The following is a 27572-nucleotide window of genomic DNA, read 5'->3' on the forward strand; positions in this document are numbered from 1 at the left end:
TATTTGATGGTCGTAGCTTGCTCCCATCTTAGGTTTAGATTAGATGTGTCTGTCTTTACTGTTGCCACCAGGAGTTCCTTACAGTGGGCGTGTCGGGGGCATTCTGGTTGCGACTTGTAACTACGGTTACTTTGCGCGAACAATTCCATGAATACGCGGGGCACGCATTTTTTATTCTGCGTGCAGGGGCGCACAATTTCCTTCTTGGAGCACAGCCCTTGCAGGATTTCTGAGCTCATTTCCATCAATCGGGCTCTAAGGATATTGAATGTTGTTTTAAAAGTGTGATGCTGTTCCGTTGTCTTACTTGACTAGGCCACAGATTGATTATTAAGAAGTTGTTCAAGAATTCCTATTTCTATTCGTTTTCAGGAAAACATGAGCCTTTTCAATGCCGATGCTGTCTCGGATGTATGGAAAGCCTATGTGGATTATGTAGATGAGATGGTTCTAGATGGGTTCTTCAATGCCATTGAGTGTTCACTCAAATACCTATTGGATAACACAGGTACGTTTTGCATTGTTTATATGGAAAAATGACTCAAATCAATTGAATTTATTACAATTTATTTTTGCTCACCCATACATGTGATATCAGCAATGGTTTTAAAACACAGGTGAAATGCCCATATTTGTGCCATTGCTTAAAATAATTAAAATGTGTCCCTGTGCAACTTGCTATCACTCCGTTTGTTAAGCAGGTGGCGCAAGACTGTTAAACTGCGGGTACACAGCGAGGAGAGGTCATGTTGAACCATGTTTATTTCTTTAGTAGTTATCATTTACAGTACTTTTCATGGACAGCTGTAGGGCCTCATTACGAGGTGGGCGGTAAGGGATACCGGGCACCGGTAAGGAGACCAGTGCCGGTAATCCCATACCGCCCTATTCCAAGGTCCCTTGGCGGGGACCGTAAGGAATGTGTGGTCTGACCACACGTCCCTTACAGGTCCCGCTAAGGGACCAGGGCGCTAATAACGGGCTTACAAGTCGCGAGCCCGTTATTAGCCCCCTCCCCATTCCCATTAAGCCCTATGGGGGGTCAAATGGGAATAGGGAATGGTTTGTTCAATGGGGACTTACCGGTCCCGCCAGGGTCGGAGTACACCGGTAAGTCCCCATTGAACAACACCGGACTCGGTCACGGTATGGGAGGCAGCCATGGTGCTAATAGCTCCATGGCTACCGCCCATCTCGTAATGACCCCCGTAGTCTTGAGCACAAAGGAATGTGCCCTTAAGCATGAGAAAATACCCTGCGTCTCTCTGAGCCATATCCCACAAATAGATTTCTTTGTTCCTATTGTGGTGGATCTAAAAGAAAACTGATGTAACATCCCCTCTCTCCACAGTGTGGCACTAGTTACAAATCGCACTGCCCTTGCATGAGGTTTAGCCATACCCAACATGTCATTACTCTTCTGCAGTATAGGCACTTCATGCCATCTGCAGGATGGTATTTGCCACATAGTGACCTAGGGCCCGATTCATGGAATTATTTGCACAGTTCGAAGTGACTTTGCAGTGCTGACACAAACCCTGATTCATGGAACTGCGCAAAGTGTAATTTTCCAATGCAAAGTTAGGGCAAAGTGGCAACACTTGGAAATGGATGTTGATAATGCTCCTCCCTTGCAATACTCCCATAGTTTGCAGCGGAGTTGCCTCTGGTGTCACATTGCAAGAGGCCCATGGCAATGCAGACCCGGATGATTTCTTACTTGAGTCGAATAATCCCGCCAATTTGTGCCAAAGCATTCAGTGAGCCAAATGCCGAGATCCTATTATGCGCACCAGATTTGGAAAATTCACGTTTCAGCAATTCAAGAGGGGGTGGGGGGGCTAGTCCTGTTACGCCAGCACCCTCAACTCTTGTGTCCACGCTCCTTACCTTGTCTCCATCTCTTGCACTATCCAGATCTCTTTGGGCGTCTGCTCTGGTCTTCTGTGTTCCTGCCCTGTCTGGCCATTATTATTTTATTGCCAGCTGATCTCTCTACTAATCTCCTGTGCGCTCTCACCTATGTTAGCATGCACGCTCCTGCCTGATTCTGCCTTTGCAGTCTCTTGCTGGCTTACCAAGCCACGTAACATACCGGCATCCAGTATTCATGTTTTGCACTGACTTTGTTGACGGAAAAACCCTGGGTACTGATTTGTGGTGCAGATGGTATCAGACCACTGACATGTTCTAGTTCGTGTATGGTGCGTTGGCCCAGATCACTGCGCCGTTCTATCATGAGCCAGAGCCTACTACAGCGCCAACATGGACGCATCACAGACAGCCGGCTTGCCCGGGATATCGGCCATGCATCATCGGCACTCGGTAGTGCATTATAGTTCCCCAGCACAACATTTTGTATTGTTGAATTTAGTCAGTTACCGAGCATGCCAATATATTATTTGCCGAAATCTGTCGGCATCAGCTTGAAATTGGCTTTGCCATTTTTAGTTTACGGGCACGCAGTTAACCGGCTTACAGTCCCACCATTCAACACTTCTATCCTCACTCCACTGTCCTCACCCCACTGTCCTCATTGTCTAGCCCTGCGCCTTGTGTTAGTCTCCGGTAAATACTAGTTATTGAAATGAGTTTAAACCGTTTTCAGGACTGGTTTATTATTGTTTTTAGAACATTAAAATGAAAAAATAAAAATTGAAAATCTATAAAGGATTTGAAGAAGAATTTCAATCAGGGTTTTTATTTAGAAGTGTGTTTTGTTGCATCGTTTTGCTAGCATTGTTGTTTTGCCAATCCGGCTAGTGAGTTATTTCAGAATTACCAGTAATGCACAGTCTGGCCTGCAGCTGATTACTGACAGTCAGAAAGAGAGGAGGCTCTAGATCGGATTTCTGAAATCCCTCACCACTATTGCATCTAGTTTAGCGCTTGTGTGAACCACAAACTGGCTCCAAAACTACACATGTCTGGTGTGACAGCTCTCCAGAGCCCCAGGGGAAATTAACTGGATCCACCCTTTACAGCATTGCTGCAGAGCAGGAGAAGAAAAGGAGCCACTGTCCACTGGCAAGGTTACGGCAGTGGGAAGGTAGCCTTCACGCGTGAGGTACTTGGCAATGCTAAGAAGTAGGTCCGGTGCAGTCTGATTGTGAAATGCAGTTCGTTTGTATCTGTGCCTGGATATTCTTTTTGTCATGAGTGACGGGAGCGGTGTGCGGCTGGGTTTCAAAAATGATGGCCTCACCGCCTGCAATTCTGGGCTGCAGCGAGTTTGTCACAATCCCCACTTCTTGCTCTGTGCTACGCCACGGGCCCGGAACTCCGATGGATGCAATTAGCATCCGTTACTGCCTGTGGATGTGGGCAGGAACACATAAATATTTAACACCCTTATCAGCGACCATAGCCAACCATGAATGATGTTGCGTATAACCAGCCCTGAAAAAAAGCCAGGCCATTTTGACAATATCCACAGCATCACAGCATACTACACTGTCATACAATCATACAGCACACTACTAGATGGCCCATCAGATTAAAGTTCACATGGCAGAATGTTCTTCAGAAACATGGAATAGGTTTCAGCTAGGATATCCCAAAAATATAGAAGGGAATCCATTGACTTTCTAAAGCTGTCGCATTTCCTTTAGATGGTACTATTTTCTTATCCGAATCTGTCTGCTTACAGACTCCAAAGCTGGCTTTGCTCCATTGTTTGAAGTGCATCTGGATCTCGCCATGCCAGATATGATATTTCGGCCCTCCCTTGAGCTGGGCGCAAACGAAGGCTTCTATGATATGATAGAAGGACTGATTAATGACATATTCAAGATTTCGTCCCTGGTGCCAAGGCTTGCGGAACACAGCAACTTCCCTCACTACCAGGTGATTTATTTTACTTTACGTCATATTATTCCCAATGAGCTTGGTTTGTCTTCAATGTAATTTAACCACATACAATATTGTCTTCCAGGCGGATATGGAAGATATGGCTGATTTGGTAGACATGCGTAATACGCTGATGGAATGTGTTCAGAATATCATGTCCACCTGCACTGAATATCGAAACTCCTTTGACCACTACTCCTACCTCTACGTTGATGATCGGAAGGAGTTCATGCGCCAGTTCTTGCTATATGGGCATGTTCTAACTGCAGAGGAGATAGAAGCGCACGCTGAAGATGGTGTTCCAGAAACACCACCCACACTGCAACTTTTTAGGGAGCAGATAGACTCCTATGAGAAGATCTATGATGAGGTCAACCGGATGGAGCCAATTAATGTGTTTGACAGCTGGATGAAAATTGATGCCCGGCCATTTAAAGTATCCCTTCTGAATGTCATCAAGCGATGGAGTCTTATGTTTAAGCAACACCTAATTGACCATGTCACTAACAGGTGAGCATTAGTACATGATTGTTTTTCTTAATTTGAGTTTCCAAAAATACTTTTGCCATGAGATGTTTCTGGTTCAGTAATTTCATCAGGTAACATGTACTGCTCTCCAGCTATGTGCATTGTACTTATGCCTGATTACATAAGGCTGACGGATTATACACTGTATTGATCAAGTTGATGCTAGTGACCTTCTTTGCAGCTTCTTTCAAATAGTCATAGACATTGGCCCTCATTTCAACTTTGCCGGTGTGGAATTAACGTGCTGGTATTACCGGTATACCAGCATGTTTCTGCACGGGCAAAGTACAAGTACAGCTAAGAGCTGGGGGTAATTCCACCACCCTAATGGCAAAAATAGCGGGTATTACCAGAGGATGGTATTGCCCGTGCCAGTAATACCGGAATACACCCATGGAGTCCAACAGGATTCCATGGAATGGGGATTTACCACCTTTTACCGGCACTCTGGACTCCATGGAATGGCGTTTAAATGGTTTGGAAGAATATTTGATTAATTCAGTTTAATGATCATTAACTAAATACGTTTTTCATGTTTTGAAACAAACCTCTGGACGTTCCTTCTGTATTTACAGTGTTGTTCCCAGAGTCCAGAGTGTGGGACCACTACTGTCCTGCTGTTGTTTCCTTTATCCCACAGTCCTGTGTTTTTAGTGATCCTCGGTATCCTGGAAATGGAGTTTGGCAGAAGATAACCAGGAGTAGGAAGGTCATGGTGATGGGATGCCACTGAGTGTCTGCCTCAGAGGCCTAGCCAGTATGCTGCCGGCCCCCCAGCTGAAGGTGGTGCCAGGGCACTGTTTGCAGATTCCTTGGAAGAGGCGGGTAGTGCTCCATTGACTAGTTCTCTGGTAGATGAGCGTGGGTGCGCTACGTCAATTTTACAAGATGTTGAGGTGATGCATTCCGTTTTGCATCCCCGTGGTTTTTCGTTTAAGTTACTAGACAGACAACAGTCCTATTAATGGAGAAACATGCATAGTGCAGTTCTGAGATATGTTTGGCTGTCCACCATGTATGAACATCTTTCAATTGTTGTGTCCTAAAGATCATATTGCTAACTTATGTATGAAAGGTGTACGGATTTAAGCAGTTTCTCATGAGTGTGTTTCATGCCGTCATGTATTGCTTAGCTTGGCAGATCTGGAGGAATTTGCACGAGTCGCAGAAAAAGGCTTAAGTGTGCGAGTTGAAGAGGGGGATTTACCTGGCTTGGTGAACATCATGGGCCACCTCATGGCTGTCAAGGACAGGCAAAGCAACACCGACGAGATGTTCGAGCCTCTGAAGCAATCCATTGAACTGCTGAAACTTTACGAGCAAGACCTGCCCGAAGAAGTCTATAAACAACTGGAGGTTGGTGAATGTGTGTGTGCGCGCTGCGAACATACACTGCAAACAACCATGGCAAGCAGTCAGTCTGCAGTAAATGTGCCGCTGACCGCAAGGGGTATTTATTAATTAGTGGCCCTGTTCAACTGGAAGTCTGTGATTGTCATTGTTAACACCTGCGCCTCTAATTTGATAATATAATCCGAACCTCTAAATCTCATCCCATTTCCACATCTCGCTGACATGCTTAAGACCAATCCTCCACTGATTACCCTCGGTCGTCTTATTCACTGTAATCATGTCTGCCACATACATATTGATCCCAATCCTGCTCATTCTAGCCTTCAATACCTCGCTGCTCTTTATACGTTTTCATAAAGGCAGATAATGCTAGACTAGTTCCATCCTCCCGCACCCTTCACAGTCCTCTGATGCAGACCTGCACATCTTAAATATCCATCCCAACAACCCTGCATGCCCTACTCTTAACCTTTTCAAAATGGACTCCTCTTTTATTGAGAACCCACCATTCACTGACCACTCTTGATCTTGTTCTAGGAACTGAACAAGCAAATGTCTTAAGCTGTATTCAACTCATAACATGTTTTAATTTAAGGGAAATTGACAAAATCATGTTAAGGTCTAGACTAATGGAGGTAGTGTGTACTCTTGGTGAAGATAAAACCACTAATGCCCAGCATCACTTATTCCATTAATGTTTGATTGGCAAACGTTATTACCACTATTATAACATAATTAGAGCGTGGGCTCTAGAGTGGAACTGACCTTGCTGAGCTCTATTATTGTAGCTCCGTTCAGTTAGTTTTGCGGCAAGATCCCAGGTTAGTGTTGAGGTGCAGCCCACACCTCGTTTGGTAGAGAGGAGGAGGGAGAACTTGGATACCTTGCATCTGTTTAGTTCAAGAAATATATTTTTCACGTTTGTGCTTGATTGTCAAAGGGTTTGTTTATTTGGTTTTGTTAGGTTGTAAATGCCCTTTATAGGAACAGTCAGGGTTCTTATGTCCCCCATGTAGTCAGCTCACACGTGTTTCGACCCACGGAAGGACCTACGGATCGAAACACGTGTCGGCTGACCACATGGGGACATAAGAACCCCGACTGTACTAAAGGGCGTTTACAACCTAACAAAACCAAATAAACCCTTTGACAATCAAGCACAAAACGTAAAAACTGCGTGGAAAATATATTTCTTGAACTAAACAGATGCAAGGTATCCAGGTTCTCCCTTCCTTCTCACTATTATAGCCTGCAACAAGTGATAATAGATGGATTGCTTTAATTAAATATTCTACGTTGCACTCTAAAATAACGCAGGAATGGTCCTCCCTCTCTTCTTTTTATCACGTGCTTATCGCCATTCCCTCAGTGTTTTTCTTGACGATCTATTCAATTTGATCACAACTGACCAATTAAACCCCCCCCTTCCTGATATTTATGTGTCGTTCTTTTTAATCTACAGGGATTCCTAATGCCCTTAATTCAGGACACCGGTTTTGGTGATGACTAATAGTCTTCCCTTTCAGACACTCTTAACAAGGATACTGTCCTGGAATGTGTCTCCCTATCCATAATATGACCACTCTCGTTTCTGAAGCTGACTGGCCAGACCATTCATTATTTTTCTTTGAGATAATGTGATGTGATTGGTTATTTCTAGCGCCTAATACCCAGAGGTTTCTAAGCGCGGACCCGGGGATCGAACCCGCATTGCTCCATGTCGTTTTGTTTCCAAGGCGAGCACGTTGCCCATGAGCTATCCCAATCAGTGAGTATAATGCCATTGAAAGACACAGGTGCCATCTGATGCTACTGGACGCACAGCATGAAACCCATCTCACTCAGGTCTCTCTCTTCTCTTCCATCCGTATCCCCAGGGGTGGACTGGCCTACAGGGAACTCTGGAGATGTCTCGGTGGGCCTTCGTATCATAGGCCTCTTGTGTGTGGTTACTATTTTATTTCCTAATGTTCTAATGGGAAAGGGGTTGGGCTTGCTCACCCTATGTAATATGGGGCCTCTTTGAAAAACATTTCTACGGCCTCCTTTCGTTCCCACTCCGCCAATAGGCATCCCCAGCTACTGGCACTGTTCCTCCTTTAAATGAGTTAATTGAGAGTCATAAAACTGTAGGCTCTGCCAGCCTGGGTGCCCTGGCTTGCGTGGCCTTCAATGAAGGCCGACAATGAGCTGGACAACGTGTCAAAAATGCTATTCCTCTGATAATCTTTCTGAATGAGAACACACTCTGCTGTCACTACAGAGGACACCAAAACTGAACACCGCACTACAGGCCTTCCCTCTGCCTCCATTAAATGAAAGGTTCTTTTTTCTCCAGTAAAACCAAAATTAACATGTAATATTGCCCCACCTGCAACTGCCTAAAATGCTTTTAGAATTTTCATCATTTAAAAAGATTCTAACCACTAGTGTAAATACCGTCTCTCCTGGCTTACCGGGGCACCTCTCCTGACCCTCGAGGTCTCCTTAATTTGGCAACGTTTCTCTAGTCACAGTAACTGAATTTAAAACACCACTTGTTTCTCTGAGACTCACTGATTTGACCAGTGATCAAGTAACATCTTTCTATCTTTAATTAGCACCTCTCTACTACAAAGCATAGTTCCAGCCCCCGTTTTGATGACACCGGTCTACATCCAGTGTCAAGCAAGTAATCGCCATGTCACTCCCTTTCTCTGCAGAAGCCTGAAAATGATGTGCAGCTTAATTGTGAGAGACAACTCCTGGCTTCTTGCATTTGCCTTCTGTCCTGAAATAGCCATGTTAATGGCACTGCATGATAAACCAAGGCACCCTCAAAAACGTTTCCCCCATTACAGTTTCCCCGGTATGGTAATAAAATGCCTGTAAATTGCCGGTGATTCCGGCACCAGCATTTTTACCATACCACGGAAACACAAGTTTGCCGGTGGGGGCCACGGGTCTACCTCCAGGCCGGACCTGCTGGTAAATCATGTCCCCACTGGCAAATAAATGCTGCAATTACCGGCACCGGTGTTACCAGTGCCGGTAATTGCAGCAATCCCCTCCGTGGAGTTCTATTGGACTCCATGGAATGGGGATTTCCCGCCATTGCTGGCACCTGCAATATCCTGTTAATACCAGGATATCAGGTGCCGGTAACGGCAGGGGCAGTTTGCCATTATCCCGCAGGAATTACCGGCGGGATACCGGAAAACTCGTAATGAGGGACTTTGTCTTATTGTTAATTGGTTGATTTCAGTTGGACCCTCTGCCCAGGTCCCTTGGTCTTCACCCAGGGTGGAGAGAGTACTCCATGTTCCTCCATGTCCAGTCTTTACATGGCATTCAGGTTGCTGGTGTGGACCTACTCCTGCACTAGTACACGGATGATTCTCAGGCGTAGTTAAGCGTGTAGTAATAGGATATCCACCACCAGCAAGTTATGAATGGCTTTGCATGTTTTGAACTTAACTCTTCCAAAAATTATTTTTATTATTTGTGTACCTGAATCTCAATTTATCGAACCTTCTGTGGTTACACGAGCGTTCACTTCTTCTGTTACATGTTTGGGATTTAGGTTGTCTTTTATTCCTTACAACAGTGCCCTGGTGAAGTTTGCTCCCTTCAATTTATTTGCATTTAAATCTATAAACCCTAACTTTCCTTCTTCAGATTTTCATTCTTTGGTGAAGGATCTTGTCACCTCTTAAGTGGGCACCGATAATGCTATGCCAACTCGTTTCCACAGTCTACCCTTGGTGGTTTCTCTCTCCACCCAAGGATAGGCGTTGAGGCTACGGACAGGAACAATGTCTTCCTAATTTTTCAACCGCTGCACTGGCTTCTGTTTGTAGCCAAAATAGGTTTAAGATTTTGTACTTTATGGAAAGAGCCATTCCTTCCAAGTCGCCATTATACCTGGCGGATAATCTCCATATCTCTGGGAGGCGGGGGAGTGATATGGCCTTAGCAGCCAGGAGCAGGTTTGGTGTCAATGGCGCCGGCGTCTGGGTTCCCCAACCTGTAGTGGATATTTGAGTGAGTACTTTCAAGTTGGAACATACTTCCTGTCTCGCTGTGTTTGGAGGCGGGGGAGTGATATGGCCTTAAAGCCAGGAGCAGGTTTGGTGTCACCGGCGCCGGCGTCTGGGTTCCCCAACCTGTAGTGGATCTTTGTGTGAGTCCTTTCAAGTTGGAACATACTTCCTGTCTCGCTGTGTTGGGAGGCGGGGGACTGATATGGCCTTAGCAGCCGGGAGCAGGTTTGGTGTCAACGGCGCCGGCGTCTGCGGTCCCCAACCTGTAGTGGATCTTTGTGTGAGTCCTTTCAAGTTGGAACATACTTCCTGTCTCGCTGTGTTGGGAGGCGGGGGAGTGATATGGCCTTAGCAGCCAGGAGCAGGTTTGGTGTCAACGGCGCCGGCGTCTGGGTTCCCCAACCTGTAGTGGATCTTTGGGTGAGTCCTTTCAAGTGGGAACATACTTCCTGTCTTGCTGTGTTGGGAGGCGGGGGAGTGATATGGCCTTAGCAGCCAGGAGCAGGTTTGGTGTCAACGGCGCTGGCGTCTGGGTTCCCCAACCTGTAGTGGATCTTTGGGTGAGTCCTTTCAAGTGGGAACATACTTCCTGTCTCGCTGTGTTGGGGCATGCCCATCTCCTCTTTAGGGCAGACTTCAAGTTTAATCAAACCTACGGCTACTTGATTATCCCTTACATTTCAAGTAATGTTTGTGCTGGTTTTTGCTTTGCTATGTATGGATTTGTGTTTTAATCAATTTTGAATATGGTTGACAATGCCCCGTCACAACTTGTCATGTCAATGCTGTATTAGTTCAAAGAAAAGTTTGACGCCGCATGGACTAAGTAAGCTAATGTTGTGTTCCTTCTCTGCAAAGATTGTTCAGTTGGTCCATGCTTCACTAGACGTTCTTATTAAAAGAAAAATACATTTGTGTTCCTAGGAGCTGCCAGAAAAATGGACCAACATTAAGAAAATGGCGATCTCCGTGAAGCAGCACGTGGCTCCACTGCAGGCGAATGAAGTTGCCACTCTTCGCAGGAAATGCGCCTCGTTTGATGTCGAGCAGTACACGTTCCGGGAAAGATTCCGCAAGGAGGCGCCCTTCAGGTAACATTGATAACTAATAGGGATCCTATACTCGGAGTGCAGCTGATGTTCTGCCAACAGCTTTGATTCTGTATTTGTAAGAAAGACGATGGTGAAATGTGTGTCCCCACCGTATTCAAGTCATTGGGGGCTCCTTCTTACTTTGGCAGAGTTCAAATCCTATATTTCGAAAGATTTGTTGTCACTTTTTGAAACAGGTTTTTTTAATAGTGTTAGCACTAGTAATTTAGTTAGTAGTGAGGACCTTGACATTTAGACTTAATTAATTAGAAGCCAGCAGATTGATGACAGCCAATCAGGGCGCTAGGAACACAGACTTAATTTGCTGATCCAATGTTCCACGTAATGGATGATGCCACCTCTCGGCCTCCATTTTCGGCCTGCCGTTCACTGGCGTCTCGCTCCTGCACTTCATTCGTCTCCCAGGCCACTCTTGGTTCCCTATGATAACCACCCACTGCCCTTTTTCCTGCCTGCTGCCGTGGCCCGACTCCCTCCTGTGTTCCTGGGAACACAGCAAACGTGTAAGGGCGAGCTTGATTATCCCATAAAAAGCTACAAATAACATGACCACCATGGTAATAGTAGCTGGCTCTCTAGATGGACCCGCTCATCCGTTTCCAAGGTGACCCTAACCTCAGGCCGCCTTGGAAACGGATGAGGGCATCTGTCTAGAGCCCAAGCTATTATTACCATGGCGGCCATGGTATTTGTAGGTTTTATTTCTGGCATAATCAATCTCAGACTTGCACGTTTGCTGTAGGCACAGTTTCCTAAAACAAAACCAAAACAACAACGCTGGTTACTTACCTGTGCTGCTCAAAGCCATAATGCTGTGTCAGCCGGCCATACTCGCTGCTAAATGCTTAATTTATGTGATGGGCTGTTACCACCTGATACAGCCTGCGAAAAATGACATTGTTGCTCACTCTGGAGAGCAAGTTTTCGTAGGCATATTTTTTCGTGCTGTCCAAACTGATGTCCCTATTAATCAGAAACTCATTAATTTCCACAATCTATTTATGTTTAGAAAACTCTACAAAAAGACTGAAAAGCAGTTAATGTTCTTCCATCCACTGAAGCACTGCTTTATTCACATGAACTCGCTGACAGCATTGACTGTTGATGAGGCAAAACAAGTCTGGGTCTTTAGCTCACTGTGGTTTCATGCCAAGAATACCACCAGCAACTATAGATATGTGTTTTTGCCTTGTTGGGTGTCATCAGTAAGGTGTGGCTGTGGTTCTGTGGCCCTCTAGGCACAGGGAGCAAGCGGGCGACTGGATTACTTTTACTAACTTAGGTTAAAACCCCAATTCTTCACAATTTTGACAAAGATGTGGGAGCCTCTCTACTTTGAGCAAGCATTCTCAAACAATCTGTCCTCTGGGAGGAGATTCTACATTGTATTAGGAGCTGCATATGAACACCACCACTTGTGCCACGAAATGTGCTGGCTAGTTTGAGACCCCAAAAGCTTTTTCTAACATACAGATTCTCTTCAAGAGATTGTGAGATTGTTGGAGCAAAGTTGGAACCCATCTGCCAATCCATTGGTCTACCAAAGGAACTGCAATTGCAGTCGCCAAAATCAAGAAAGGAGATTCCGATTTCCCACGTCCTGAATTGATTGCAGATATTGCCTGTACCTGCAGGAATGCAATTCAAGACACTGGCCCTGATGCATCACGTCATGTGTGGCTCCGCACTGAACTATGCAGGTTAAGAAATAAATCTATAGGGGGCAGCAAAGGGCGTTTCATGGCCCTTCCCAACTGAATCTTCAATCCAATCCGCAATGGCTAAAAATCTAAAAGACCATTCTCAATACTGGAAGTTGTTCAACACACTGCTGTGGCTCCTGTTAGTTGGGCGCTCTGAGACCTATGGGTGTGTAGCGCTATATAAGAAATGCATTATTGTTATTCATGTGTGTCAGCCAATAGGGGTTGGATCACCAACATAGGGATGCCTTGTAGGTCCAAAGCACTACAATAATGCCTCACTAAATCAATTGAGCATACACTTCAAGAGTCCTAGATGAGTAGATATTGAAAAGAATCAATTACTTTATACTGCATTGGCATTATTTCATAAAGTATGAACATTGAGATGACGCACTATATATGAAGTGTTAGAAATGGATACTATATTAGGAACCGATGCACATAAAAACATGTAACATCTCGAAGAAAGGAGCAACATTTCTTCTAACAATGCATATTAATGCGAGATGCCGCCTTTTATAATGCAAACCCATGTGCAGGTTCAGTAAGAGTTTGAGATCATCTTCATATGCAAAGCAGAAAGTTATGAACTGTATGTGTAAGGGATTGGGGAGTTGCACTGAGAAGGATGGGGCTTAAGGGATGGGCCTGACTTGGTCTGGGAAGTACCGACAAAAGGCACAGTTTTATAGCAGCCTAAACTTGATAATTCTGGGGACGGGGGTTTGAGATGGGAGCCTGACACTTTATTATTGTACATGTGCTGGGTGAAGCCAATAGTTAGGGGAAGCAGGTTGTCTATCAGCAAGCAGGACAAATCTCAGGACGAAGGAAACTGGATGGATGGTGATGCTTGCGTTTCCAACAGGTAGGATGAGGGTTTAGAAGACCCCATAAGCAAAAGAGCATCTGGTGAGGAATTATTCATTCACAGGAGTTCAGTTTTTCTTTGGGTGCAGGAAAACTGAGGCATCGACCAATCAAAAGACTATTCTAACATTAACCACCGTCAAATGTTTGGGTATGTAGTTTGCCATTTCCATTGAAACAGTTAAAAAATGTAATAAAAATTCGTTTTTTCTTGTTCCTACTTAAAATATAACCTATGTCCCCTCCCTCCACAGGTATGACAGTACAAATCCTTATGAGATGATTGATGACAAGCACATGGAGATAAAAAAAATGGAAACCATAATGGCTTCAATATTTGAATCTGCGGCCCTGTTCGAAGTGAATGTTCCAGATTACAAACAACTCAAGCAATGCCGGAAGGAAGTGTGCCTTCTGAAGGAACTGTGGGATATGATCACGCTGGTGAAATCCAGCATGGACGACTGGAACACCACGCGATGGAGGGAAATCAATGTTGACAACATGGACCTTGAGAGCAAAAGATTTGCAAAGGATATTAGGAATTTGGACAAAGAGATGAGGGCTTGGGATGCTTTCACTGGACTCGACAACCAGGTGAAAAATATTCTAACATCTCTGAGAGCTGTTGCCGAGCTTCAGAATCCGGCAATTCGGGAAAGGCATTGGAGCCAACTCATGCAAGCAACGGGTGTGAAGTTTACGATGGATGAAGGCACAACCCTTGCAGATTTATTGAAACTGAACCTACACAATTTTGAAGACGAGGTCCGCGGCATTGTAGATAAAGCGGTTAAGGAAATGGGCATGGAAAAGGTATTGAAGGAGCTTGACACGACCTGGAGCGGTATGGTGTTTCAGTACGAACCACATCCACGCACCAGCGTACCTTTGCTGAAATCGGACGAGGAGCTTATTGAAACGCTGGAAGATAACCAAGTCCAGTTGCAAAATCTGATGACCTCTAAATACATTGCCTTTTTCTTGGAGGAAGTCTCTGATTGGCAAAAGAAGTTGTCCACAGCAGACTCTGTCATTTCCATCTGGTTCGAAGTTCAGCGCACGTGGTCTCACCTGGAAAGCATTTTCATTGGCTCTGATGATATTCGATCACAGCTCCCTGAGGTATGGCTTAAAAATTCTGGTTTTCTTTTGTCATTAACTTTTAAAGGAACGGGACACTGGTTGTATATGAAATTAAATAGTGTCGTTTGTTTGACGGTAAGTGGGGGAATGTGAAAGCAGCTTCATCATAAGGATTACGTTTCTTCCAAATCACAAACTGCATAAATAATCAGTGGATATTTTTTCTGGAATTCCTCCATTTTCGATGTACCTAATGGATAGGGGCTCCCATCAGTAACTCTAATGCACGAGTGCCAAAGACGGAGTAAAGGAAAGATCTTCCATGTGGCTGCAATGTTCCCAACAGAGTGTAAGCCTTTGCTGTTGGTCCAAGGGACTCCTGTATGCATATGTTAGGGTGTTGCTCCAGTGGTTGAGGTGGAGCCAGAGCCTAAAATGCTTCCGGCTCCAGTGGTGTCTAACTTGTACACGTAGCGGGCTGCATCAGTGACGCCGAGCTACTGCCGGGCTCGCTCTTCTCTGCCTCTCTGCCCACTGCCTTTACACCACTGCCAAATGGCGTGATGGCAGGGAAGCAGATAACGCACAGGAGAAAGGGCGGGAAAGTTAGGTTTCAGGGTCTGTGCCCACTCCTCCAGTCTCCCTGCTCGTGATATCGGACTATGAGGCAAGGTAAGCCACGACGCACGCTCTACTCTCCTGCCACAGATGCCTTCTCTCAATAGTGTCGCTGTGTGGGAGGTGAGGGGGAAGCACTTTTCCTCTCTTAACTGTCACTGTTTCTGTTGCCCCTCTGCCTGGTCCTGGGGGTGCTCCCCATGCAGGGATCAGCGATGCTGCCACTTGCAGTGCCATCTGGGAACAATGGAACCTGGTATTGCTCTGCTTGCTGAGCAAAGTGGAACCTTTTAACCGAGTATCATGGAATGCACCTTTGCTTTGCAAGCTACGCATAATGAAGATGGTAACATTCATTTGGAACAGGATGTAATGTGCGCCATCCTTGCAATAAATCAAGAACTGTGCATCACTAAATCTGCCCCCTGCTTGCTATCTGGGCACAATAGATTCTGCCCATACTATGCTAAATGGGGCTGGTGTCCACCATTCATGAGGTGCTGCCTGGAGTTTATGGAAACTGGCCATGCTTTGCTGAATACCTAGATTAGCCATGGACAACTCTGTCCATAATGGGATATAGTTGCAGTGGGCATCAAATCCGGCCATGTGTGTTACCTCAATGATCGGCCCGGGATTTAAAAAAGGTAGGGCATTGCCCACATTTTGAAAGGCACTGAACACGCATCTGGGTGGGTCGCTCAGCGATGTAAGCGTTCATGACAAACGTGGGGCCAGCCTGCATTTCATAGGTTCCCATCACAGCAGGGCTGGCCAACTCCCTCCGAGGTTGATAAATGGAGCACCATTAATTTGGGTAATAGCTATTAATGCAGTGCGTAGCTATGAGAGTAATCCATCATGTTACTTTATATAAAAACATGTTGTTATTGTATTATTATTGCTATTATTAATATTAACAGGCAAGGGCTTGCTTAAAAAAGCGTGGGACGGGGGCTACACTCTGCTTGGGCATTGTAGGTAGATCACTGCTGACTGGCGTGATGAAATGGGTTAACTTGCTGCAACAGAATGTGGCTAATATTGCTAGCTGAGCATATTGGAACATGTCCTTCATGGCTCACCGGGCATAATGGAATTTTGCCTTGCTTGTTAACTCGACATAATGTGCTCTTGATTGTTAGCTGGCATACAGGAATCTGGGCAGGCTGTACCAAATCGGCATGATTGTAAATGAAAATGCGTGCAGCTTAACTCCCTAGGTACACAGAGTGCGCGGACGACTTATTTGAGCAACTCATTTGGCCATCTGTGTGTCTTTTGGTAGACAATGGTTGGCATTTCAAATGTGACAGCCATTGCCTGGAGTGGGCCACTTCTATCACCTACAGTGCCTTGGCTTTTTACATGAATAACTAAACACAACTGCTAATGCTGCTAGTAATGGATGTGGTGGCAGGCGAATTACCATGAGTCCCTATGGATTCTGCCAGATATTTACAGGTGTAAAAACAGGAACAATCCATACGGATTTCAGCATTTTCGCCTGGTTAACAATTCTATGCAGGTGGAGATTCAGGCGTATTTGCAGCATAGATCTGCTGCAGTAGGCGGGAGCAGAATTTCCAATCGGTCCCCTGGCCCTTTGATTTAAATGCACAAAAATGGCCGGGATCCTAATTTGTTCGGAGATCATGTGCCCAACAATAAATTATGATCCGTGTACTTTTACTGCCAGCATCAATACGACCCCCAAAATCAGATGTCTCGGAGTAAATAATCCAATCATGATTGAATGCAATGTACAGAAGTAGCAACACTTATGGCAACAGCGTTGGATATATACAGGCACAATTGTTGCAATATACAGGCACAATTGTTGTAATATACAGGCACAATTGTTGTAAATGCTCTTTGAAGGCTATCCGCTGTATGTAAACAAAACAGTTCAAGGTGTGGGTACATGTAAATCGTCATGACACACAGCCTCTTCTTCAGAAAGAAAAGCTATTTTAGAACAGCAAATCAGAGATAGAGGGTCCGTTTGTTGTTTTGCTGTGTAGCTACTCCGTCACGGCTACAGCGAGGTACGCCGCTTTCGTGTCTTCTCCCCTCACTGCGATAGGAGTGCAGGTCTACTTCTAGCAAAGGAGTAGACATTGAGTAACAGCTCTTGTTGCTAATAAACCAGAGGCCCTGTGATGGATTGCCATCTGGCAATAGTGTAGAAGACTTGGCTTTGACGATTGTTATTAAATGAAGAAAATATGGGTAATTCCATGTCAGGAACTGAAATCTACAGATCAGATTCCCCTTTCGTAAAGTTCCATGCCAAAAGCATAGTGAACACCTCTGCCTTGCCGGATTAGAATCCTGATCTGTGGCACTTTGAAGTAGTGTGTCTGTGTGCAGTGGGTGACCTGATTCTGGTGTCTAGAATGTTAGTGTGCTTGGGTTCTGAATGTTACCGTCGGGGCAGTTGATGTGAGATTAGCTGCCTGTTTGGATGTGGGGGACCAGTGTTCACCATACATATGTTCCTGTCTTGTGTTCCATGCCTTCTTACCTGTGTACCTACGAACTTGGAGTGCTAAGCAGACCAATGGACATTAAAGCATGATGGTGCTTAACGTAGCAATACTCTTCCATTATTTCACTGGGCACTAGATACCAAGGTGAAGGTCAGGAGCTGCTGAGGGGGGTGCAGCAAGCAGTGAACACTTCCCCCTGTAAGATCTACCTCCCACACATATGAAGGCCGGAGCCAGTGCAGATCCGAAAAATGGGGATGGCCAGTGCAGCAGTCAAGGAAGCTGAGTCCTCCATGCAAAGCGTAACATTGGAGGCAGAGCTGGCCTGTGCAGCAGAGGTGCGCTGTTTGTCGAGAGAGGCCTGCACAGGTCAAGCATCGGCCTTGTGCCAGCGTTGCTCCCCCCCCCACAGTGTGTTTGCTGAGAGTAGGGAGGGGTTATAGGGATCAGGCAGAGTCTGCGACAGATGCAGAGCGGATGCTCAGTTGGGGGTGGCTCACTGGAGATGCAGGACATCGGGCCAGCCTCAAGTGAACAGCGAGTGATGGTTTTGGTCCGGAGTGGCCCAGCGGAGGTGAAGGGGAATTGGAACAGCGGCAGAAAAACAGCTGGATGGGTTTTTCTTTGGGGGTGTTCCAGGTGAGGTAAAGGACGCCTGGCCTCCTATCCAGAGAGACATCCAAGAGGTAATGACGACGTTGAGCAAAGAAAACACAATACACCCTGCATACATATCAGGGCATTGGTGAGCGTGCGGTCGTTGCCACGTGCACGTCATGGTAACCGTAGCAATGGTTATTTCATCTCCTGATTGGAGATGTGAAGGCCAGCGGGTTCATTCTTTCGGGTTTGAGTCGGACTCCCAGCACAGTGTCATGGAGTAGAGGAGCGAGTAGCGGAGGGGATCACAAGTTTGGAAAACTGTCGACGTGGACGTTTTATAGACCCGGTCTGGCTGGCTGGGGTAGATGTTGTTGGGTCTGTTTCTTTTGCATTGTGTTTGTTTTTGTGTTGTAGCCTGGTCATAATGGGTTAGGTTGTTTCCCCAGGGTTGTATTTGTTAAGTATGTTGAGGTCTTTGTTTGTGCTCCCGTATGGCCTCACCCCCATTGATTTCCCCAGGATATAGTGATGGGTGCTCTGTTGTGCTTGCAAGTGACATTTCAGAGTTAAATTCGGCTATGGAGGATTTTGGGACAGTTCAATGTATTTCGAGGAGCAAGGGGAAAATGCATTTGAAATTTTGAACAAGTTCGTTTTCCAGGTGCAAGCAAACCAAGAACCCTTCGTTTTGCAAGGGTTTTGGGGGAACAATTGGACATTTCGCATTACAGAGGTGCAAGAAAGAGAATTTTTGTTTGCAGAAGTACATGGGCATATTCAGTTTCTCTCTTCAACAGGAGTTGCAGAGCGAAATGCGCAGTTTCTGTTTTTGCAAATAGGCACACAAAAAATTCCCAGACTTGAGGGTGGAGTTAGGGTTCCGGGGGCGGCGGTGGAGGGGCTTGACTGTGTACAGTGGTCATTCCTCGATTTTGCTGAATTGAAATTGTGAAATATGTTTTCACATGAGCGGATTTTGAACATGTGTGTAATTGAGAACCTGTTCTGTGTGTGCCATAGGGTTGTGGCTGTACTGAATGGTTTGTACGTCCGGTGCATTAGTTTATAGTTGGGTTAGTTTAGGACTGAATGTTTTTGACAGCTGACGGTACAGATTCTATTCGGGGTTAGAAGAGTTATTCATTCTCCTCATCAAGGAGGGATTTTGTAATGAGGTTAGGGAAGGGTTTAGAGTTTACATTTCTGTTTCCTGATAAGGGACAGTGTATGGCTATGGTTAGCGTACAGGGTTTAGATTATGACCCCATTTAGTTATCCTGATTAAGGAGGGTTATGGTAGGTTAGTGACAGGGTTTAGAACCTGACCCCATTGGTTCTCCTGAACAAGGAGTGTCTATTCTATTTTTGATTTTTGGAACAAATTGTGAATGAGGTGAAGGGCATGACCCCATTTATGTTTCCTGATTAAGGACAGTGGGTGGCTGGGATTAGTGAGCCTAATGAGGGGAATTTTACATCATTGGGTGTGCTTCTGTGTTTCTTTTGGGGAGTGCGTAGTTCGTGGTGGTGTTTACCAAGGAAATTTCCTTTTTGTGTGTGCAAGGTGTTGGGTGTAGCTAGTTGGATCCATTTAAGCATATTATAGGTGTCCGGTTGGATGGTTTGAGGTGATCTTCTGCAGGCGTGTGTGCTGGTAGTTTGCTCGCAGTTGAGCCATTTGTGCTCAGGTGTGGCAGACCTGAAGCCTTGAGGGGCAGCTCAGGGCGGAAGGTGTTTGTGCAGTGGTGGCAAGGTTGGTTAGTTTGCTTTTGTTTGTTCTCTTTCAGGCATGGTGGCTCTTGGGTGTAGCAGGCCTGAGTCCTGAGGGGCAGTTGAGTACAGGTGGTTGTGCTGTTTATTTTTGGTCCTCAAAGGTTTTCTTGTGGGTGGGTCAAGGTGAGAAGCATTGGTGCCCTTTTCACACATCTGTGGGCCCTTTAGTTGTTACTTTCCTCATTAGTGCGATAGGAGTGGAGTCTGTTATGCTAGTTTAGGATTATGTGGGTCAATCTGGTCGTTGTGGTATAACTGGTTGTTTGAAATGGTCTCAATGTTTCATTGTACACCGGTTGTGGATAAGTGCTCTGGCATTTTGTGGTCCGGATGTTGGTCTGTGTGGGTGTTACCCTTCTTTTCCTTTGTGTACTTTGGAAGGCTAGAGTGTTGTGGTGATTTTGAAATGGGTGTTGGCGTTGAGGGTCATCTGCTTTCATTCCTCCAAGCTTGTGTGTGTAAGGGAGGGGAGAGTGTAGTAATGTGTCTATGTGCAGTGGGTGTTGTCTAGAATGTTAGTGTGCTTGTGTTCTGAATGTTACTGTTGGGGCAGTTGATATGAGTGTAGCTGCCTGGATGGGTGTGGGGGACCAGTGTTCACCATACATATGTTCCTGTCTTGTATTCTCTGCCTTCCTATCTGTGTACCTACAAACCTGGAGTGCTAAGCAGACCAATGGACATTAAAGCATGATAGTGCTTACCGTGCCAGTTCTCTTCCATTATTTCATACTTGCTCTCCAGTGGCACCGAGCAGGTTCAGGGCTCACAGGTGCTCAATTGACAGCTGCTATGGCAGGCGAATCTCTGCAGCACAGGGGCTGATGTCCTTGTGGCACGTTGAATTTTAAATATAAGTCATACCTCAACAAAAGAGTCATCAGAAAATAAGAGAAAACCTTGTGTTGCCTCAGGACTGCATCCGACCTAGCCCTCCTCAAGGTACTCCGTGCAACCCGCCAACACATAATCAACACATCCTAGGCCGCCTACTATCATAATACCATATAAGAAGCTGATAACAAAAGCAGAGCCCTCTTCAAAGTGGTCAAACTGAGTCAACCCGCTACCCAAGCTGGCCATACCACACCATCGAAAAATCCACCGTCACCAACACCTTCTTCATCAACAAAATCAGCACAATTTGGTAGCACATCAACACCAGCTGTGCATCCACAGACCCACCTCGTGTCCCTTGTCATGAAATCTACACACCCTGGGCAACATTCAAGACACTCTCGACAGAGGACCTGGTAGAAATCCGGCCACCCTCAAAGCCACATTGTATAAAGACATCTTCCCAGGATCCATCCTCAAGACACTAACCACAGAAGCTCTCCTTCCCTGCCTGGAGACAAACAGCTCCCTCAATCAACCCTAAAGACAGGACAAATCCTCCCTCTACTAAATAATTCCACTCTGAATCTTGACAGCATAGATCATCAAGAAACCAGTAGCCGCACAAATGCAGCAACACATTGAAACCAACAATCTCCTCCAAATCTACCAATCTGGTTTCAGACCCAAATGCAGCATGGAGAAGGCAAGCATACAGGTGGTCGGCGATGCCCTCAACATCTTTGATGATGGCCGCCACTGCCTTCTGGTTCCACTCAACCTCTTGGCCGCTTTCAACAGAGTAGACCACCAGGCGCTTACAGACACACTACATCGCCGCATGGGGATAAGTGACCTTGTCCTATGCTGATTCAAGTCCTACCTCGACAACCTAAAGCAGTTGGTTCAGATGGACTCCTCTAGATTGTCGGTGCTTCCCATCACCTGTGGTGTCCCACAGGGTTTCATCGTCTCCTCGGTGATCTTCAGTCTATACATGGAGTCGCTGGGAGCCCTCCTAGCCACACACAACATCCACATCCACCAATACGCCAATGACACGCAGCTATACTTCAAGGTCGACTTCATTTAGGACATCCATAGGCTCAAAACCTGCCTCTCGATCATCCAGTACTGGATGTCCAGTGCATACTTTAAGCTGCACCCCTCCAAGACTGAATTTCTACTCCTTACCAGCACCGAACACCCAGAAATACAGACCTGCTATCACCCATGAACTCTGAGGGCTTCATACCTGAGCTCACCTCCTGTGGCAAGTCCCTCGGTTTCCACACAGACAAAAACCTCTCATAGCACACACATAGCTCAGAAAACTCAGCTTGGTATCACATCTCCCTCCTGCAGAAAGTGAAGTCCTTCCTCCCTCATGAGAGCTTTAGATCCACTGTTCAAGCAAAGGTGCAATCCCAGCTTGATGGGGGCAATGCACTTCTCGAAGGCATCCCGTCATCCTCCCTTGTGCTCCTTAGATGTGTCCTACACGTGACTGCACACCTCATCAAGGGCCTACGTAGTTACGACCATATCACTCCGGCCCTCATCAACCTTCACCGGCTCCCACTGCATGCACCTATCACCTTCAAGTCTTGCTGCATCATCTATAAGGCAGTCGTCCATGAGTGACGGGTTATGGGAGCGGGTTCAAGGGTACCACAAGAAAGTGTCTAGGAATGTGGGGTTAAAAGAAATACAGCTATATAAAACCCATAGGGCATACATGACCCCCCAGAGGATAGCTCGGTTTAAGAGTGCCGAACGGCAAACATGCCCCAAATGCGGGGAGGAAAACGCTGGGATGATGCACATGTTTTGGGCATGTCTGGAAATTGGGAAGTTCTGGGGAGAAGTAGCCCACCAACTAAATGAGAAAGGGATCAAGCTATACGTTGAATCAGTGTGGGCATGCATGGTGGGGGGGGGGGTTCCCTAGACCATGCAAATTGAAACATGCGAGCAAACCTAAGGACTTGGCTTACATACTCGCCAAGCGCAGAATTGCCATGGGTTTGAAAGCATGCAACAGACCGAAAGTAGAGGTCTAGTGGAATGATCTCCACAAATGGACTGAAGCTGAAACGACAGTTGTGGAATGAAGTGGCCAGTAGGGGAGGGGAGGAAGAAGCAGAGACTCTAACGGCCTGGAAACACCTAGTGGCCACACTGATGGGGTCTGCCCAGGACAGCCCAAGCGATTATGAAACCTCTGAGAATACTGATGGGGAAGTACCCCCAGAAGGGGAATAAGCAGAGTGCGAAGTGGAGTAGGCTCGAGTTAGGGGGTGGGTACAGGGGAAGCAGTGGATAGTTAATGATATACAAAGGATGCTGACGTGATATGACAAGTACTGCTAGTTTTGTTGGATGTTGATTGTTGTAAAAACGAATACAAATTATATTAAAAACAAAAATAAAACCAATCTAAATCTATAAGGCAGTTGCCCTAAAGTCACCCAGCTATCTCACAGAAAAACTCAGCATCTCTGGCGGACAGTGCACCACCAGAAGCCAGGACACATGCACACTTGAAATCCACTGCTGCAAAAAGGAAAGGAACAGAAAAAAATCCTTCTCTGCCTATACACCAAGAATATGGAACCTCCTCCCCATAAATATCAGACACGCTCCTACAAGTCAGAAAAGAACTGAAGACCCACCACTTCAAGCAGCCTCTCCTACTCAACACAAGGCCATCATATCACCCCTCGCGCCACCTGTCTCGCTAGACACCACTCACCTCTCTCCTCCCCGCCACTCGGTACAGCTGTACGCTCTCCTCTCTGCCCATCTATATCCTATCCCACTGCTGTATAACTGTTCTGTGGTTATCTCTAAAAAGCCCTCCATTATGCATCTGTAATGTTGTATACTTCTGTAAAGCGTGCTGTTGCTTTTCGTAGCTTGGTCTGTGCTCAATAATGTAAGCGATATTCAATCAACACTACAGCTAAGTGAATGCCTAGTCTGGGATGCTGAGGAAAACCCTTATTGATGTATTTTTATGTCCAGTTCAGTACTCTGGATGACAACCCTTGTATAACACCCCCCTCTTAGAATCCCCCTGACCCCACTGAGCCAAGAAGTAGGTTTGTTTTGCAAATTAAAAGGTTTATTTGAAAAATTAACAAGATATATATCACACTTTTATAATAAATTAATAATTGATATCACACTTATGGATATAATGTTGATCAACAATGGGTAATCTGGCGCTAGCACACTTCTTTACAATCAATGAGGAGTTAGTATAGGATGGATAAGGTAGCAAAAATACTTTTATGGTTTCAAGGGAAAAGCAATGAGGAATAAAATGCAGTACAGAAATACTTGATATGATTTTAGCAAAAGATAAGAAAGATAATCACTTTTTCTCTGACAATTCACCCCCCCCCATGCAATTTAAGAAATGGAAGGAGATGGAAAGAGGAGCACACAGTTCTCAGGAATGCAATGAAATACAATACGAAATTCAGTTTCCCCCCAGCAAGCCTAGAGGAAACAGGTAGAAGTTTGAAACACAGGCCCAAAATGCTTTGAATGTGATGACAATGAAGTGAGAAATGTGCTAAAAATGCTTTTAATTCCCTCTAGAGGTTCAGGGTGGGTGATATCTAGTTTATATGAGTTCAGGCTCACTTTAGCAATGCCCTATGAGTAACTAGCAGGTTAAAATGAATTTTAGCAAAGGAAAGCAAGGAGCTGCTGATTTTTACACGTGGCTGAAATTGTGCAAAATGTCAAATCGTGGCAAATTTAGTCACTTGCGTCGATTACGGAGGCACTATAAGGAGTAGGAAGTCGGTTCATTGGAAAGCCTAGAATCTTAGCTTTAAGATAACAGTTAAATCCCGCTCCTAGCACAAACGGTTCCGGAGATACAGCCGATTTCGTGAAGATAGTTTTTCGGATTTGAAATTTAAAAGTTAAAAATGACAGGTGACAGTTTTCAGCTTTAAAAAGGACAGAATGACGCACACCATCCCTATGAGGTAGTTCTAAATAGGTTAAAATAGCTTGAATTAGATTATTTTAACTAAGAGATTGGTTCTGCACAGTTCTGCTAGGTACTCGCAATATAAATTTGAAATAGGCCTCGTCACGGATCTGGTCAACACGTCCAGCGGCGGTTCTCTCTGCTCGGCGGGTCAATCAGGCACCGGTTCTGCTCACAGCTATCCGGATCTCTGGTTCTGCTCACAGCGGTCTGGGTCTGGTCTGCGGTTCCGGCAAAAGTTCTTGGCAAAGAATTCAAACAGCTTGCCGGGCTGTTGAATAGTTTGGTTAGGTTTGCTGGATTCTGAAGGCCTGCTGAGAATACTTTTGCTTGCAGTGGGCCTTCTAGGTTCAAAGTTCTGTAGTCTATGGGTCTCTGGTTCTGGTCTCTGTCGGGATGGGATGTCGGCCGTCAAAATGCTCCGCAGAAATGGAAAATGAATCCTCTACCTGTCCCAGCAGTCTATTTTTATGTGTTTTGGAAGTGGGTGTGTGCGTGGCATAACTGAGCCTGCCCCTCTCTACTGTCATTGGCCCAGTTCTCCCCTCTCCCTTGATTGGGGAGCTGGGCTGGGTGTCATCTTTATGACTTACAGAAAGACACTCCCCTTGTCAATGTGCACACATCTATTTCTGATCCAAATACATATTTCCCAGATACACAATTTGTTGAAATTAGATGTCCACATTATATATTCCTTATGGTCCATGCTTGTCCGCCTCTGATCTTCCTGGGGGCTTGCATAAAAAAATGACATTTGCGCTTTTTGGTCGGTTTACCAATATCGGACATTTACCAAAAATTACACAAATGTGCGCAAGGAGTATGGACATTAATTGATGAAGTGTCAAATTTTTAACATGCAGACATTTGGAGTAAGACCCTATTTTCCGCTAGCAACGCCCCAGAATACACCACAGGGTCCTAACACCTCTTAAAATGTGCACGGAAAAATCCCAAGAATAATGATATTATTTATATAATTTTGACCAGTCCGCACTATGAGTTATCTATCTTTTTAAAATTATGCCCTGGTCAAAAAGGGGTGTGGCTTCCCACATCACATGGTGGAATAACTGGTTTATCCACTTCCCCCAAGCTCAGCTTGCTAGCAGAGGCACTGCCCCTCCCAGTTTCCCCCAAGAGGAAGCCATTTTACGACCCCCCCAATATAACATTTGCCTGATCCCAGGACAGGGCTTTGTTCAACCTCCTGCAGTCTGCAGGTACCCCTCCCTTAATTCAATCAGAGAGGTGTCATCTCCTTTTGGCAGAGGCAGCAGGATGCAGCTAGGCCTGGGAAGAGTGGCTGAGCAGGTTTCTCCTGTCGGGGGTAGTTGTCAGGCAGAATTCAGCTAAATGTCACTTTAGTTCCCAGTTTAAATCAAACTTACAATTTTTACATATACATTAAATAATTACTTCCTTCAAGTCATTTCAGAATATAGTTTTACATTGTATCCACCTCTTAGCAAGTCTTTCCTTGGCCTGGTTTGGGTTCCTCTGTTCAGTTTTACACAAACGTCTGGTGGTTTTAAAACGCCGGCTTTCTGATAGTGGTGAGTACCGGTATTGCATACATTTTTGGGATCTGTCTTGAATTACTGCATTTCAATAGAGTGGTCTTTTGCTTGATAGTATAGGACCCTTGCTTAACATTGTTTTGATGGCATCCTTACAGTAGAGTGGTGATGTGGAACCGCCCCACAAGAAGGTTGTATCTTTGGAGTGGACTTGTGCCAACTGCGCAGTTCTCCTGGATTCTGGCGTGAATGTGGGCGGCGACAGCTCATCCCCACATCCACCCAGTCTATTGATTCAACATGGGTCAAAACCCTTGACAATAAATACCATACATAATAATGCTATGAAACACTCCTCTGATATCTGCCACCTCTTAGAAGAACTTGACCTTGATGTCCTCGGTCTTACCAAGACATGGTTCACGGCTAGCTCTGTTACAAGCTTTGACACTCTCCTTGCCAAGGGTTACAAGAGACTCTCTGCACCCAGATTCACCCGTCCCAGAGGGGATGTAGCCCTGATCTTGCCTGAGTGGATTCCTGCCTCTATCATCCCCACTCAGACTTACTCCTCTTTCAAATGCTTTGTCTGCAGGTTCTCTCTCCTAGCCACTCTCTTACTGTTTCTACTCTCTACCGGTCCCCTAGTCAAATCACCTCTTTTCTCTCTGAGCAGGCAGACTTCTCCTCCTCCCTCCTGGCCTCAACTACTCCTCCTCGGTGACCTCAACATCCATCTCGATTCTCCCTGTTCCTCATCTGTGCTCTTTTGCGACCTCTGCAATTCCCTCTATATCTTTCCCTCTGCAGGTCACACACTTGACGTCTTGATCTCCTCTGGCCTCCCCCTCTCTATTCCTCTGACCACTCCCCTGTCCTGGAGTGATCACTGCCTCCTCTCCTCTCATCTCTCCCTCTTCCCCCCCCCAAGCCAAGCCTACCCCAAGACTGCCACCTACCATCTCGGACATCTGGCCCATGAAAAGTGTGTCAGATGAGGCTTTTGCAGCCACCTTCTCTCCACCCCACTCCACCTCTGGCTGACTGTCATAAGCGTCCATTTGAAGTCCAAAGCCAAGTGCAATTCTTGGTGTGATTCCGATCTAGCTACGCTTAAACGTAAGTGTAGGGTGGCTGAGAGAAAATGGAGTGCTTCTTGTTCATCCTTTGACAAACTGGCCTGTCGCC

The 27572-nt window shown here is 45.7% G+C and overlaps 1 protein-coding gene across 2 annotated transcripts in view; it reads left to right on the top strand.

The window, feature by feature from the left end:
* The window catches only part of DNAH9 (dynein axonemal heavy chain 9), a 1527051-nt gene that overhangs the window by 257791 nt on the left and 1241688 nt on the right, over window positions 1-27572 (top strand). For both annotated transcript variants that reach the window (XM_069654516.1, XM_069654515.1), the window contains exons 15-20: window positions 373-508; window positions 3650-3846; window positions 3935-4359; window positions 5511-5733; window positions 10677-10843; window positions 13695-14565. In XM_069654516.1, coding sequence (XP_069510617.1) covers window positions 373-508; window positions 3650-3846; window positions 3935-4359; window positions 5511-5733; window positions 10677-10843; window positions 13695-14565 — 2019 coding nt within the window. The remainder of the gene's footprint in view (window positions 1-372; window positions 509-3649; window positions 3847-3934; window positions 4360-5510; window positions 5734-10676; window positions 10844-13694; window positions 14566-27572) is intronic.

Source organism: Ambystoma mexicanum, chromosome 3q, assembly GCF_040938575.1.
Source record: "Ambystoma mexicanum isolate Mex_15411 chromosome 3q, UKY_AmexF1_1, whole genome shotgun sequence".
Classification (NCBI taxonomy): Eukaryota; Metazoa; Chordata; class Amphibia; order Caudata; family Ambystomatidae; genus Ambystoma; species Ambystoma mexicanum.